Here is a 17879-nt window from a genome sequence, read left to right as displayed (position 1 = left end):
GTACTAGCAATATGTATTTTTTAAGGTGGCATAGCCGAACGCTTCCGGGCTGAATGGGCCATTATACCGGATTTTAGAGGGAGAAATAAAATTAAGAAATTGTTTTAAAAATCTTGAGCTCGGCGCAAATTTTTTTGTGAAGTGTCATGATCTGTACGAATTTAAATCTTAAATACAAATGTAATCTTAAGAACAATTTTAATTTCTAAGCTTCTAAGGCTTTCACATATGTTTATATAGTCCAAGAATATGCCATTTTTTTAGAATTTTGTGACTTCTGAAAATTTATCATAAGAAGAAAAAACAGGATTGGATTTTTATCCACCAATATGAATCTGATAAAAATACTCAAAATGTGGGATTTTGAAAATGTTTCTAGATACCTACCTAATTTAGAATTTTTTTCGAGATTCCAGATTTGGAAAAATACAGTCCATAGAACATTTTGTTCGATTGGAAAAAAAAATCAGGGTTCTAATAATTTGAAGAAATTTTTATAGAATTTTGAAAATTTAAGATTCTGAGAAGAACTCGAAGAAAAATTCAACGGAACTCTGACAAGAATCCCAAACTAATTCTACGATCCTGAAGAACTCTTAGAAGAATTAGAAGGGAATTGTGAGGGAGTTCCTAGTGAGAATTTAAAAAGAAATATAAATATAATTTAAAGGCTTATTTCAAATAACATACTAAAGTGGTAATTTTTATACGATAGATGAGGAGATGAAAGTATAGAATTTAGAGTACGGCAGTGTGAAAATTGCATATAGAGAGTACCTTTACCAAACTCCCCCTTTGGAGAGGGATTGTGAGTTGTGTGTTTTATTATTAATGTATGATTATTGACTGCACGGAAAAGGTCTGCATTAAGCGGGATTTAGATGAGGCAGGTGAGTTGAACTCAACTCAAACCGATCTGGTCGTATGCCTTCAACTGACTTGGCAACGAATAGAGCAAGTCCGATATCGATCAGATTTCTGGACGTTCATTTAGCAGTTCAAGTGAGTTGAACTCTGAATTGAACCATCTTAACCCCAGCTTTAGAGAGGGTCTAGGATAAAAGATGAGCGGACGCGGACTGGTTCGTTTTGAGCCAAATGAACTGTCAAACCAGAGCCATTCGAGCAGCGCCTATCTTAATTTCATCGGCAGTGTTGCTGACCCTCTCATAGTCTGCATGCTTCAATCAGATTTATTTTTATTGTTCGTGAAGTAACCCACAATGAAAACACATCAATATTTAATGTAACAACAATTTTTATTGTAATAGAGTTCGACAGTGAGCATGCATAAGGGCGAATACGCGATGATCGATTCTCTTCATCGATTTTCTCATTGCATTGCTACAGCTAAGCGAAACAATTTTCTAGAATTTGTTCAATGCAGAGTAGTAACAGGTTGTATTGGCTATCAAAAGCAACAGCAAACGCACAGAGAAACGTCAAATCTAGCGAGTTATTAACAAAAGAGAAAATCGACGAAGAGAATCGATCATCGCGTATAGGCCCTTATGCATGCTCACTGTCGAGTTGTTCATTATTGTTCATGATCGAATCATGTTAACAATAAAATAAATGAAAAATACGATAAAAATCATTGTAACAACAATTTATTATATACATTCATTGTACAGCTAGGTAACAGTTTTGTCGTTTTCGGAAGGGTACAACATTATAACAATAATTTTTATTGTCGACAATAAATATTAATGTTAGCGCATTGTTTCCACTGAAAATTTCACTGTAATTTTTTTTGCGGGGTGTCCTCTTTCATGGTCCCTTTCATGAATACCCCCCGTATGCAAGGTGATTTTGTGGATTTACTGCTCCCTCGGTAAAGATGAAATTATGCGCTCTTTTTTTTTATCAAAACAATCATACCAAAATCAGAGATGTCCCATACTTTTATTACTCGATTAACAACTTATCGATTATATTTTGTTCGCTGTGCTATCATTTTCCACCAATGAGAGTGCAGCACATGTTTGAAATGATGGGTGATGATCCTCTGGAGAAGTTAATGCTTATGTCGGCATGATATAACCGATTATAAATATTTTACTTTTTGGTTCGTTAATCGATTAATCGATTATTCGAATGAAAATCGGCCATCACTAGATGAATGTGAAACGTCACTTCAAATATAAGGACCGTACATAAATAATGATACAATTTGAAAGGGACCGGGGCAAATCCCCACGGTAACTGAAATAAACATGAGTGTTCACCGGTCGGCCGTACTCTAAACGGAACTATCAATTCTATACTTTCATCTCCTTCTCATCTATCGTATAAAAATTACCACTTTAGTCTGTTATTTGAAATTAGCATCTTCAACTATAATTTTTATCAGTACTGCCCTAATAAAATTGTTATGGTTATTTTGCTTAACGACGTGTTCGGGGTATCATCCAAATAATTTTTTGAATAGTTCTATCATTTGGGTTATCGTTCAAGTATGGTATTTTATATTAGGGTGGTCATGACCGTAACCATCTCAGTTAGAGTTTAACAGCACGAAGCAAAATTCAATGATTATTTTTATGTGTCCCACACATGAATTTTTGCAATGTGATAAACAAATGATATATATGTGTCGGACACATAGTTCTTATGTGCACACATAAAATTCAAAAATACTATTCATTTGACTCATACATTTAATGTGTACTTCTGAGGGATTTTGTTTATGTGTGGACACATGAAAATAATGTGGAATTTAACATGGAAATTCACCAATAAAAATGAGTCGAATTTTATGAGTGAGGGATTATAAACAATTTTTAACCATTTTTGGTAAGGTCAAGCAATGGTTCGCATTTATGCGGGCAGTACTGCATGCCTGTTTATCAATTACTTATTTGATCGACGAAAGGAGATAGGAGCCATTTGAAATCGTTCCTATTTTTTGCTATGAATGTGATATAAAATGAAACAGTGTATAGAGATCCCAGTCTATTAGTGAAATTTTCATTTTATTACCATTTTAGACTTCCTGTTAAAACTGTTCCAAGCAATTGGGGAATAATTTGGTTTCGTATTCATCTCAAAGAAATAGGCCTTTGAGGCTTGTTACCAACATTTTTGAAAAATAATGGTCCTTGTTTCCAAGACAATAGGTTACTGATTTGTCACATTGACTCCGCTTCGAAACAAACATCATGGTCACAAACCAGTTTAGTTGATGAAACACCATTGGGTCAACGGACTCCATGTGCGATTGTCATATTAGGTGCTACATTAAATGACCATGTTTTACTATTAACAGCAGACCATCAAAAGAGTGGAACTTATTGGAACAACAGTTGAAACTAGGAAGCGATAAGCTCTTTTTCAGATTGGAAGGAACTCGAAGAAACAAAAGAATATGGACATTCTTTTTTATCATCACGGTAATAAGAACGAGCTTTGAAGTGTTCTGTTGTAAGTTTTGATCCAAGATTCAATTCATGTTATTTTTTTCTGTACACAATACAACAATATATAATTTGATCATCTTAAAATAATCATATCATACAGCAATGATACACGCAAGTAATCAATAAATAAAAATAATATCAAATTATTTATAACAATAATGTTCGCTTTGTATAAGACAATATAAACAATGATATATGCTCACAACTTAATCGTTCAAGAATTCAGTGTAAAATGTTGCTTCTTTTTGCTTATTTCATGCTTTATCTTTTTTTGCAAATCTAATCGCTACGACTCTAATTAAATATTTTGTTTTGTATAGATTACTTTTTATCATATTGCATTCTACGCTAACGTTTGCTTTGTTCCATTAGTCAACTTACATTTGTTAATGCTTAATGTTTTCAAGGATTTTAAACCCACTGTAAACTAGGTGAAAAACAGTAACTTTTACAAATGGGTCAGGAAAAATTCTAATTTGCTCGATCTTTTGTTAATCAACCTTAAAATTACTTCTGTACTGTACGGTTATTTGTTTTACTTGTGATTTCTGATTTTTCAACATCCAGACGCTTAAATTTCTAGAAATGTATTCTACGTGGGTGTGTGTGTTTGTGTGTGTGTTCATCGAAATTTGTTTCGTTACTTATCCATGTAGTTTGGTGTACCCTTGTCTAAATGTGTATGTTTAGGTAATTCATTTTCTTTATCTAGTTGCTTCGCTTAGGTTAAGATTTCAATTTAGTGCTACACATTGTAGTGTAGGAGAACAGTACAAACGACTTGCCCAGGGAGATACACATTCGCTTAAGCTATCCGTTTATCCTCTAGCAAACTTAGTCCGGTGGTAAGTAAGAGAACAGACGGTATTTTTCACGGATGTGGGGTCGCACGTCTTCCCTCTGTAAAATGTAATTGTGTTAGTAGATAGTCTAAGGTGACAAACAGTTTGTAGTTTAACAAAATACCTACCATTTCATGAAGTCGTTCCAAAAAGGGTAATATCTTCATCAGCTCCGAATCATTCTGATCCATGAACCAACTTTCTATGGGGATACCATTCTCCAGTTGATACCTGAAAAGTAAGATAGATAGTTTGGTTATGAAAACGTTTAAACGTTTCTTAACAGCAACGTACCCAAATGCCTGCGGGGAGTTGTCAATGATGATCGTCTTGGACAGATCCCGCCCTAGAATGGTCAAATCTTTGATATAGTTGCCATTGACTAGTACACAATGCTCACGAAATAAACGATATCTGAAACAAGTCAAAGAGAAGAGTTTAATTTACGCTGCAGCAAGAAATATGAGCGTGTAGAATTTACTTTATAAGCCGCCGCTCAGGATCTAACAAATTCAGCAGCTTATCGGCATATACCCGCTTGGAGGCAGTAAACAAGATAACTTCAAACAGTTGCGAAACCTTCTCGAGAAACTCGCGGAAGAATGGCCGCGTACGAACAAACACCGTATATTTGCAATCCTGAAATAGCACCGGAAATTTGAAGCTAGCGTCCGACAGCTCCTGTAAGCTGCAGTGCACCAGCGTTTCGTCGAGATCAAGCACAAGACTGAACTCCGGACTGGAGCGTGTCTTCAGTGGCAGCGCAGGACATTTGGAACGCATCTCGCACGTCAACGGCGGTAGATGTTTGATGAACACGTACGGATCGAACGTTTCCCAGGTGACATGCTCATGCTGACCATCGTTGGATTCCTAAACACACACGTAAGGAAATACTTAAAATATGAGTAACAAATAGCAGACAATTGGACATACCTCGATCTCCATGCATTCGTCAGATTCCAACTGCATTCCATTTTCGCATTCATCGCCGCACATTGGAATCGTTTCATTGCATTCAATATTATGGATCAACGATGCATTCTCCGGATGACCATCCCCGTGACCAATTGAGGTGGTCAATTCGTTGACACGCACACCGATTTCTGTAAGATAGGCGCCACTCGAACTTGGTCCTGCTTCATCAGAAGCATTCACGGTTTGGAAATTAGTCAACGCTTTCAAATTTTCGATAGCCGTCGGGTTGATTGACGAAAGGAACCCTGTTTCATTCATACCGGTTGTAATGTTCTCTGAAAGCACTTGGTTGCAGTTGAGATTGAGGCTCGAAACGTCGCCACAACTAAGCAGAGCTTGCGTAAATAAAGTATTATACGGCAGAAAATCTGTGTATTGACAAAGTTCTGCCGAGTTTCTATAGTGTTCGTCGTCGAACATCGAGATCAAATCCGTAGCGGTTGCGTTGGGCGAATAACTGCTGGAAGCCGGCTGGTCATCAGCACCAGACACGGACGAACAACTGCTGTAACCAGTCGGCTGGAAAGTGGAGGACAACGAGGAAGATGACGATGATGATGATGAAGACGACGACGACGAAGACAACGAAGATGCTGACGATGGAAACGAAGAGATGATTTTGGAGGCAGCCGTTGTCAGTTCATTGGTGGTATCTGGAATAGTGTCAGTTGTTGAATCCACCTCCGGAACCACAATGTCTTGTTGTACGGAAAGCGATACATTCTCAAGTGGACTTTTGAGACGCCTGTTGCAAGACCCCGATGTTGATGGATAACTTACATCGCAACCTATTTCAGTTGTACTGTCGCACTCGGTGATGCACTTTGACTTAAGTGGTTCAACCGATTGAGAATTGCTAACTCCACCAGTCGAGATAATTGTCGCCGTTGTTGATTTGCTTGAATCATAGCTGATCACTCCGAACTGATTGATACAATCGTCGGGCGATCCGATTTCGTCGCCCTTCTTCGAGTATATAGTAGTGCTTTCATATTGATTCTTAAGACTGACGGAGGAATCGAATAGGGTGAGATCATTGCTATCCTGCCAGCAGTTTTCCTTGCAATCCTCTGAGATTGCACCATGATCACCGCTTAAGGTCGCAGGCTTGCTGATCCTTCGACCAGCCTTTAGCGTACGCTTCGGACTAACTCTATTGCCGGACCGCGTAGAAGTACGTGTGATGGCCCCAATGGCGCTTATGACCGTACGGCCACGGCTTCCACCTTCCGATAGTTGCAGGTGGGTACTCCGCCGCGTGATTATTACATCCGTGTGACTGCGTTTTACTTTCTGTTGGGACTTAGCATGCCTTTTATTTTTCACTGTTATTCGAGAACTGCTCGAACGCAGCCTTCGGTCTCTGGTTTCGCTCCGTAACCACATGGTTCCTAAGCAAAGCGGGGATGATAGAAAAAAGTGTCCATAAGAAAAGTGTTTCGGAACGACAATTGCAAGTGGGCTGTGAAAGGCACGGAGCACATGGGGGAAGTCATACTTTTTTTTTAAATATTCCTTTGGCTCAACAGTGATATGATATGATTTCCCGTGAAATGAGATTTCCCGGGATTCTTGAAAATTTAAGTTTTCCGGGTTCTTAAATTTCATGGGAAATTAATATTTATTCAATGATTGCTATCAGTGCTGCAAAATCTCGACAGTACACGGTGATATTGACAATTCTGCTTTGGTCACTCATTTGAGCAAACAGTCATAGTCAAGGCAAACCATGTCAATTGTCAATGACAATGGTGTCAGTGACGAACATGTGCAGATTTGTTTATAAGCTAAATTTGTAACGATATGAAATGACTTGAGCAAAACAATTACATGGAACCATTTCAGTGAACAAGTATCTACGTCCTGAGCTACTTGGATAACAATAATGTGAAACAGAATGTACTAAATTACACTTTTTGCTACCAGGTGAATCTTTGTCATTGACGAAAAAATGAATGAGATTTTGACGAAGGTTTTTTTGAGGATCAAGTCTGTCAGTGACTATGTGACGAACAATTTTGTCAATATCGCGTGAAAGTCTGTCAATGACAATGACAAATCTCAGCACTGATTGCTATACCGTGTGGTGCCCATTCACTTGATTTTGATTTTGACAGAAGCGGGTCTTATGAAGGCCAAATCTCAAGCCTCACGGCCACATTGCAGAACGTGAGTGGAACATGGTGATCACGTCAAACTATAATGTCTAAAATGAACCACATGCCCCAAACAACCCCTAGAACGGCTCCTTTACACTCTGTACACACCCCATACACAGTAATGATAATATAATATATAGTAATTGAATAACATTAATATTTACCTGTTAATAATGATCGGGATTGGTGAAAAGTAAGGGAGATTGTTAGTTGATTTTACCATAACAGAGTTTGGTAATAGCGTAATGGTATATTATTATGATGCTGCATCATCCTCATCGCCAGGGAAACCTCTGAAATCCAAGATGTTCAGTTGATCATCGCTACTTGAATCGCTGATAGTATCTTCCGAGTCTTCATATTCCGATTTCACCATTTCAGTGAAAAATCCTGTCGTGGCTGTTTTAAACATGCTTTTGTTATTAGCCACCTCTTGCCAATAATTCGTCGATCGACCGCTTCTTTCTACATCCTGCCTTGCGTTCGTTTTCCATGGTCTTCCAACTTTTTTTTTCTTCTCTGGGATCCTAATACTAATAGGGCATTCCTGATAATCTGTTATGATGGTTCTGTTTTTAAGAAAATAAAATGATGTTCCCTCTATCATGCCTATATGTTGATCCAGCGTGCAGATAGCTAATATCGTTGTCTTCTTCAAAACTACATCGTCTTGATCTACAGAAAAGAAAGAAAAAAAGAAAATCGCCACTCGATCAAGCCAAATTCAAAGGTAGGTGTGTGATGTCGCATTCCAAAAGTTTTGGGCCAAATAAAGGAAATTAGTTTTTTTTTTGCATCTCAAATCAGAGAATCAAGTCATAGTTAAACCGACCACTAGTCTTCGGTTAAACTCTTAATTCAAAACGACACAAATATTTCATTCTGGCTAGTAGTTAAAATCCAACAAACTTTTCGTCCGCTACATACCAACTGGCATTACTAGTGTACATCTTTCAAAATGTAAAGATACAGACAAGCCCTGGGAGCTGGTTGCAGTTAAGCAATCCTCAGGGTTATGCCAATGCCCAGGGTATTCCATTTTTGTCTAAATTGGTATTTTTTCTATACACAAGTGGTTAATACCTACCTTCATGTACAGTTTAATTCAAATTATATACACTTACCACAGACAAACAGACATGGCACTCGCACATTGTTCATCGAACACGCATTTAACGGTCAATTTAAATGTTTTTAGATGGTAGTACCGACACCTGTGGCGCGCATAGTCAATTCACTTGCGTTTGACGTTTACGACCTACCGCCATCTGTTCAGTGTACTACCCACCACAGTATACGCAACAGATGGCGGTACAGGCCGGACTCGATTATCCGGAGGCTCGATTATCCGGGGCTCGATTATCCGGAGAAAATGGCTCGATTATCCGGAGTCATATTTTTTTCCCTATCTTGCAAATTATTTTTCATAAACCGCTTGGAAAACCGACTTTCGATCCGAGGACGAGTAACATACATCATTCGACTCAGTCTGACAAGATCGGGAAATGACTATATTTAAGTGTTTGTGTGCCTTTGTTACAAAATCAGTATACGCAACAGATGGCGGTATTGTTTTAGCAACGATGTTTTATATTGAAAATATTCAATGTGTGTCTGTTTGTCTGTGTAATTGCCGTCATAACACAAATGCCAATTTTGTTCACCTAGCAGGTCCATTAAACTATTCTTCGTAAATATGATTCAATGATAAAAAATTCTCATCAATTCTAGATAGAGCTGGAAGATTTCTAAAAAGTCAAAGCTCGTCCACGCAAATTAAGATCACCATCCGATAGGGGAAGGCCTCCCCTATCTAATGATTATGTTGGTTTGCGTGGGCGTACCTTGAATTCCTAGAAATCGTCGAGAGAAGTCATTGTTTACAAAAGCTGTTACGCCTTAATTCTATAGTCGCTATATTCATAGTCTGGCGGATAGAATCTCGGGAACCAATTGAACTGTCAAATAGTGGAACCAATCGAGCAAATCCCGACTAACAACAGAAAAGAGCACATCAGCTATTGCGAATAAAACGTCGGAAACCATTTTCTCGTGACTCAAGGCTCGCCTACGCAAACTTATACCATCCTTGGGTTGTGGAAAGTTTCCCTTATCCGATGATGCCGGTAATTTGCGTTGTATTGACGGGGAAAGAATAATTTACGTTTGTTAATAAATGTTGATAGTACCCTTTCAATTGTTTGCCTAAAATATATTGAATTGGTTCCACTTTTTGATAGATCGAAATTATATCCGCCAGACTATGAATATAGCGACTATACTTAATTCCAGCTCTGTCTAGAATTAATCATGTTTTGTTGTTTTTGACATCATCCACATCCAGAGGGCCAGTCACTTCGAATGTATGGGAATGGTAGGAAACCATTTGAAAATGCATGAAAATTTTCAGTTTTTATTCATTATCGTCTTTATGGGCAGTTTTAGGTGCACAAAAATTGTACGAGTACATTACTATGGTGATAAGGTAAACACTCGTTTATTTGTTTCCTTCTGTGAAAGCATGTTTAGTCACAAATCGTGGATTTTCTGATATTCTCCATACTGCAAAAATGATTTTTCTACCACTGAAGGGGCGACATCTCTCGGATCTTCAGTATAGCTACTACTCAAATCATATAATTAATTATGAGAATTGATGTTTTTTATTAATAAGTAAATTAAAACCCAAAGCAGTTCAAATACAGTCTTAACATATTGTTGAGCCCCGAACCAGTTTTAAAATACGTATACTTTCTTAATTATCATATTTTCTGAAGTTACATTATATCGAGTATTGTGTTGCTAAAAATGAATACCATGTTGCCAACATCGAGACAGTGCCAACATCAGGGTGGCCAGTGAATTTTCTTTCATAGAATTCCCAGTTTTCCCGGTACAAATTTCCCGGTTTTAAATAGTCCGTTAAAAACCACGTGCAAAATTTCGAAGTTATTTGTAGGAAAATCTTCAGCAGTAAAACTACAGGAAGCATTTTTTTTATATTCAACCATTCAACTATAAAGGATATATTCAAAAATAATAGACCTGCTTTCAAAACTCAAGAATTTACTAAGAAACAGAGAAAATGGTAAGGTCAGTAGATCGAACACTATCGGACGGACCAAATTGTAAACAGTGAAAGACTGAATTAAGAAATCTTGAATTTGATTACTAATGAGATCTACGGAAAATTCGAAACAAGAAAATACGTAAACACTACGTAGTCTGAGAAATCTTAATCATTTTAGGAATTTAAAAAGCATGATTTTGAGGCTTTGACATTTAGGCTATGACAATTTTTTCTCCTTTGCTTTACTTAAAGCGAGCTTGGACCTATTAGATCGACCTCGCACTCAACTGACATTTTTTTGATTATGTGACTTACACAAATGTTCGTGATCCTAGATTTATAAAAAAAAAACAAGAACAAACAGAAAGGGAAATGTTTTCATCAATCTGGGACGTTCAAACGTTCTCAAGATCACAGATTATGCCCTGAAAAAATACATGGCTTTGGGACTTTAGGGTGCCGACCTGTGGAATTTTATGGAGAATTTAAATAGAACTTAAGTGTGCATTCCAAAGAAATACAACGGAGGATTTCTGAACAAATATACAACAAATTCTAAGGGAGTTTTGAACTAAAGTTCAAGAGAATTTAGAGATAATATCCTAAGAAATTCTGAGATGTATTCCATGGAAGAAAGGAAGTTCAGGATTTAACTCGTAGGTGAGTCTGAGAAGAACTGATTGGCAATCGATATAACGTAACTGTAAATTTTCACTTCTAAGGGATCGATTTCTGATTTAATTAGACATTTTATTGGCCTGTGGGAAAATATCACTGGCCAATTATTTTTTCACAGGAGTCAAAATTGGTGCAAAATACGAAGTACCAAAAAATAACAAATTTTTCATATTTCTTATAAACATGAAAATTATCCTAAAAGTTCTGGAAAAACCTGGAAAACTCAGGAAGTTATAATTAGCAAAATCAGTAGACACCCTGCATAAGAACAAGCTAAAATGTTACTTCCATTTCATTAAATAGAAGATGACGAACGCATAAGAAGCCCCGATATTTTTTTCAGTGATCACAGTGGCAGCATACACTCAAAAGATTCCACACGTTTGATCGAAGTGTTTAAACACTTCACAATCACATTTTCTTTAAGTGTATTTCATCTTGGTTCAATGTGTTGTATACGTTAATTTCTAGTGTTTCAAACTTTGAAATGTTGAAAATCTTTCACTATCAAGTGTATATCACATTGAACCACACTACTGTTCAAAACAGATGGATTTAAAGTGTTTTGCATTTCAATGCGATGTGAATTGCTTGTTCAGTAAGGTAAACATCGAAAACAAGAGTTGTGAGTTTATCCCATCAACCCGCCTCATATATGAGAACAATCGTGGGATCGAACGAAGACTCCGGCAGCAGCACACCCCAACAGTCCATGATCGAATCCCAAATCAGACCCATTAAAAGATATGTGAAAGCTCTTCATTTTTAGAGTCGGCAAAGCGATAAAGTCGATAAAGTAGAATATTGAACTATGATGTGCAAAGCTATTGATATCACCATATGAGGCACATAGAATCCAAGTGTGTCTCACAATTCAAATCCATAGTGTTCAGGCATGATTCACAGCATAAGATTCACACATGAAATGGATGTGTTTCACAATAAGCGCAAAATTAAGTGTGAGACACATGATGATGACGTGTAGAATTTTTTGAGTGTACCTTTGCTAAAACTCTACAAGCTTTACCAAGGGGTCCATTTATTGGTAAATTTTGCTTCTATGAGCCTCTATTTTAATTCAGCATACAGACGTTCCTACGCTATGGTGCCCATTTGGTCACTGTTGTTTTTGTGTTGTTCCAAATAGTTTTGATAATATAGCTGCGCATTCCCGTTTTTAAAGGTTGATCTTTGTCCCAGTATTGTCTTCTGTCGTCACGTATCTTGTCATTTTGTCTTGTGTATTAAACCAAACTTGCATCTATTGTCCTTCCACATCTGTTTTTAAACTCGCTCTGTTACGCTGTTATTTCATTTTCATTTTCATTTTGCAGCGCAGGGTGGGGCAGTAAGAGCGCAAGTCAATCCAAGGCCGATAGTAAAGGAGGGAGAATGGCTGACTTGTCACATGCAGGGTACATGATCGCGATGGGAAGGGATAATGATTAGATTGGATGTTGGAGGTTTTTTGGATTGAGTTGGCCACGATGCTACAAAATGGTATGGAATGTGTTAGCTGGAAATAATTTTAAATTTGAATGAGTTATTTAATTATATAAGAATTCATTATTGAGAATTCTGCTCTGCTATGAATGAAATTTGAAAATTATATAATGATGCTTTCATATCATTAGCGTTGTTACGGTATATTTCGTAGATTGGATTTAGTGTTTGTGCATTTTAAAGTTTATGGTTTATTGAGAGGTGAGGAATAGTTCCAATGCGATAACGAAAAATATTTCAACTTTTGGTTATTACGGCGCTTTATGATCGCCGGGCTTCTAGATGGTGGTTTATTCTGTAGTGGGACAGCTTGGGATTAAACCCATGATTTTCTGCTCAGTAAGCAAAACCGATTCCTCCAGGGTCATCGAGCATCTCAAAACTACAACACTCCACGACAAAATAAGATTAGATTTTTGTTTGGTATGTAATGAACAACAGAGATACGCGATAATTCATATAGTTTCTACGGTTGATGGCTAATAAGCTAATACCAGTGAGAAGCTACAATATCCCCCTACCAGATACAGTCAATTGCATAACAATCCAACTCCCACTACAAACAATCAACAAATTCCTGACCAGCCTCATCCTATCATTACTGATTGAATTTTCTTTCTTCCCTAAAATTCACTTGTTAGCAAACACATGATCGAAGATCTGATTACTATTTGTATTGGTTGAAATAACAACTTCCCAAGTTAAATTAAATTTGGCACAGCATGGGCACATACATCGGCACACCTTCGGCACAATCTCTTAGGCATTGGATTATTTTGAATAAAATGGGAGCACTGCTGGACAACTGTCATTGAAGTTGTTAACAAAATTACGAGCTATTTCAGGAACATCCTCTCTAATTGAATATACCAGAGGAACTCAGACCAGCAGTTAACTTATAGATCTAAATACGAAATGTAGGTTCTAGAGTGGGCTCAAGAGAAAGAGGCAGTTAATCAGACCCATTAATACCTTTAATTCAAATAATGCTGTAACTCACACAAAACAAACTACAGAAGTCTATTCATCATCCTCTATAGTCGAACTCGAACCATGTTCCCCACCGGTTTCAACTCTTTCCGGCCGCTAACAATATCATGCAAAGATAGTCATCTGGTCTGCCTTTGAGGGCATTATAAAACCCTAAAAAACAGGACTTTTACTATCATATGAACACAAAACACCAAAATTTCACACACCCGCCACTTCCTGCGTCATCATTCAACTGCCCATAATCGCAAGTCAGTCCCATCTGTAAAAAACTGGAAATGAGAAAACGGCGTTCAAAGATTTTTCAAGTTTTCTGATTTGACACTTATTTTGGAGGGATAAATTTAAAAATAAACGTACAATATGATAGAATGCATCTATGTTTACCCAAAAATATTGGAAAAATATCGTGAAATTTTTATTTTATGGCCAAAATCTGAGTGGGACTGACTTGCGATTACATTTAACGTCAATGAGGAAAATAACCGCAAGTCAGTCACAATTCCATGCCGATGCTGTATTAGTTTAAGCACAGTATTGAACAGTAGAAAGATACTATGGTCCCATAGAACGTTATTGAATGTTTTTAGATTTGTTCCGCTGGTTCCAGAGCAATGGCCGGAACATATTCCGGTGAGTATGGGTCTTCATCAGACCAGAGCCAAACGTGCCAAACTCTCCATGCGATAAATCAATTCACATGAGAATTCAAAAATAAGATCAATAAGAGTCATGATGAGTGACCAGCACCATGTTGGCCACACCCGAACATGTTCCGGGTATACCCGGGGAAGTGGTAAATCCTTTTAAATTAAAATCCATCAAGCGATACATCAAATCACATGATAATTCAAAGCCATATCCATTGGCGGTCAAATTGAGTATCGTAAGAACTATATTGGCCACATCCGGACATGTTCCAGATACCCTAGGGGAAGTGGACAAAAGCTATATTGAGACAAATCTCATGATGCGATGTGTTGTCTAACATTTCTGATAAATTTTTTTCTAATGGGACTGACTTGCGGTTACTTTTCGCTGTGGGACAATTTGACTTGGTATTGTTTTTCAGTTTTCTTGAACAAACCACATTTTTTCAATAGCACATCTCAAAAAACAGAATGATAAACTGAATAATGATGCTAACTCAAAATTGATAAAAATGCAGATGGGACTGACTTGCGATTACCGGCAGTCAAGGTGTCAGAAATACCGGGTAGCCGCGATGGGTATTTTACAAACAATCGCAGCTTGCTCTATGGCCAGTACAATCAGTACAATCGACACTGACAAAAAAGATGACCCAAGATTGGTGTGCGGAGTGACCTGACCCTTGCAACTTCCACTATTGCCTATAACTACAAATAAACAATATGGGGAGATGTATTCTACATATTTAAGGTCTAGTTGCCTTCCTATGCGGAACAAACCCCCCCTCCCCCTCCCCCCGCATCCTATTCTTCCCACGAGAACAGCCTAAAAGTAATATTTCTCTCTATCTCCTTATTATGCTACATTTCTACATTGATCCGCAAAATTTATCTTGTCTTTGTACGTCTTAAGTAATACTTTCCTGTGATAAAATGCTTCATTCCGAGATTAGTTTCCTACCTGAAATATATTTTGTTTAGGGTCAGTATTTCCATCACGACCATCTGCCGCCATCCCAACGCACCCTGGCATGATAAATGGTACAGCTATCCCCCGAAGAACACGTTACCCACTGAGTTGCACCCACCGCTTTTTCTCGGCGGGGTTTCTACCAGACCGTCTGATTTTTTGCATGTGAGTAGGTATACCTATATGGTCAATGGAGAACTATTATAGTATACTACTATTAGAACTATTATAGTATACTCACATGCAAAAAATCAGACCGACTTGTTGCAACCCCGCCGAGAAAAAGCGGTGGGTGCAACTCAGTGGGTAACGCGTTCTTCGGGGGATAGAGAAGAAGATAAGAAGAAGAAAGATGCTTAATACCAAACCTGCAAAATGCGTGTCGATTCAATTGCAATATTGCATTTAAATTCTGCATTTCTTGATTCCAATTCCAATATAAAAGTGTAAATTGTGAGCATCTCAATCATTCTGTAATGGTAATCATACTTCAAAATGTTTTGCTTTCAATAATGATAAAAAACTTTTATCCAGTGGATGAATTCTCAATAAACTGGAAAAATTTCAAACTTGGACTGTTTTACTGGATGCGTCAAAAAAGATTGGAAGAATGCAGTTTAAACTGGAAAGTTGGCATCCCTGCTCGTCAGAATACTTCCTAAAAATTACCAAAACAATTCGCACCATTAAAATTAATTTCGCAAATTTTGTGATAGCACATCAGTCCCTTCACGGTTTTCACGACTGAACGTTCAAATTTCATGTACGATAAGGTGGGGCAAGGTGGGTAAGTTAGTACATTTATTAATTTATTCGTTTGTCAAATACTGAAGCAAAACAAAACTTAAGAATGCCATAAGTCATGACTTATAAACCTAGAGAATTTTAGTTTCATAAGACACATAAGCACAACTTATTCACCTACATCCGGAAAGCTTACAGCTCTTTATTTAAAGAGAAAAAAACATCGCGAGGTGACATATTTATAAGATTTGTGTCCCCCATGGATTTAAAATGTTTCATAACATTTCTTCAACGTCCTTTTTATCAACCTTTTTGGAGGTAGTTCACTGATTCAATTTTTGTATGGCTATCAATGCATATTTAAATGATATGATGACTCATAATGAATTGCATCAGTTGTAAAATATTGTAAAACTAAGCAATTAAACCAAGCTTCCATAAGACATAGAGGTGCTTTTTCAACTCTGAGTAAATCATCACTCAATGTGCAACTTATATCAAACTTTAAATTTCTTTTGATTTTATTTCATACATTGCATTTATGTGTCTCAATAGTTTAATCTAAATCTCAATAAAAAATAAATAGAAAAAAACACTTCATGAAATAAATATTAATCAAATAGTAAATAAACGAGAAAAAAATTTAATTAAGTAAAAACATCTTAACCTGAAAAAGAATTAAACAATTTAATCGATAATTGAAATAATCTAAAGAAACAATTTAAAAAAATGCCAATTAACGGAGGAAGTAAATTTACTGAGTAATTAAAGGTTCATAACGCTTGAACGAACAAGAAAGTTTCCAAGTAGGAAAATAACACTTGTGAGGAACGAAACTGAACCACATAAGAGAGTTTACGAGGAAAATCACGTAGGCGAAAGCTAGAAGTGAAAATGGTTAGTGGTGTTGTGTTTTTATCACAACAGCAACAGCACCACCTACCCAGCTACCTACTCAGCCATCCCACTCTCTTCTCAGCGAAGCACCTATTTTTTCGCATCACGCTTTATAGCATTGGCGCTTACAAACAATAAACAAAAATCTTTAATTATAAACAAAACTTCCCAAACTTTTCCACAGGTGCAACATAAACTTAAATGGGATTCCCGGGAATTTCATCCACCCCCGAAATCGGTACCGTGGAATACCTAGAGACACTCAAACGAATCGGTGACTCCTTTTTCACCTGTGAAGCAGTCAATACTTTTCGGATAGTGGCAGGAACGGGAAAAAATATATATTCGCTACAGACGGCTTCACGGACAGCCAACCTGCCAATTCCCACGTAATTCACACTGTTTTATGCTTAATTTGCACTCACCTGCTCCAGCGGTAGATTTTCATTCGATTAAAACATTTTCCGATCGGTTTCACAATCGATTCACGCACGAAAAAACACTTTTTCTGCACCGCCGACGGGTGCACCGAAATTTTCACTCTGTTTTGATTTTCTAAAATGGCTACGCTTTTTGACATCAACACAAACACCACCGTGAAGCGAAAAAGACTCGTCAGATAAACTCACAAGCGCTGTTGGTGTATGTGAAGGCGGCTTTCCAGAAATAAATGACAGGCGGCTACAGGGTGCCGAAAGCGGCCTAATATTTTTAAAACGTAACGTGTCCTGCTTTGTGATGTACAGCTTGAAAAACCTGTTAAATCCGGAGTGAGCTATTTCTAAAGGCCCACCCACATTAGATCCGGATCGGACGCGTTGCGGCAAAGAGACAGCTAAATCTATTGTCTTACTGTCAAATTTACGTCAAGGCAACGCAAACGGATCTAATGTGGGTGGCCCTTAATACAAAAAATACCATACCCGAACAAAAACCCCAATGGTCGAACTATTCCGTAAATGGTTTGGATGATACCCTG

General features: G+C 37.4%; 1 protein-coding gene across 1 annotated transcript; it reads right to left on the bottom strand.

Annotated features, from left to right (window-relative positions):
- Positions 1–2958: 2958 nt before the first annotated feature.
- Positions 2959–17475, bottom strand: LOC135698187 (CTD small phosphatase-like protein 2). The gene is made up of 6 exons (XM_065218081.1): positions 17326–17475; positions 5198–6630; positions 4743–5134; positions 4556–4675; positions 4390–4492; positions 2959–4319 (listed from the first exon to the last, which is right to left on the bottom strand). Exons 2-6 carry the CDS (start codon positions 6623–6625, stop codon positions 4254–4256), a joined length of 2109 nt encoding a protein of 702 aa, XP_065074153.1. The 5' UTR covers positions 6626–6630; positions 17326–17475; the 3' UTR covers positions 2959–4253.
- Between the last annotated feature and the right edge of the window lie 404 nt (positions 17476–17879).

The sequence above is a fragment of the Ochlerotatus camptorhynchus genome, unplaced genomic scaffold, assembly GCF_037179485.1.
Source record: "Ochlerotatus camptorhynchus isolate MF236.1 unplaced genomic scaffold, CSIRO-AGI_Acam_v1.1 ptg000083l, whole genome shotgun sequence".
Taxonomy (NCBI): Eukaryota; Metazoa; Arthropoda; class Insecta; order Diptera; family Culicidae; genus Ochlerotatus; species Ochlerotatus camptorhynchus.
This window is presented reverse-complemented; position numbering and strand designations above follow the sequence as displayed.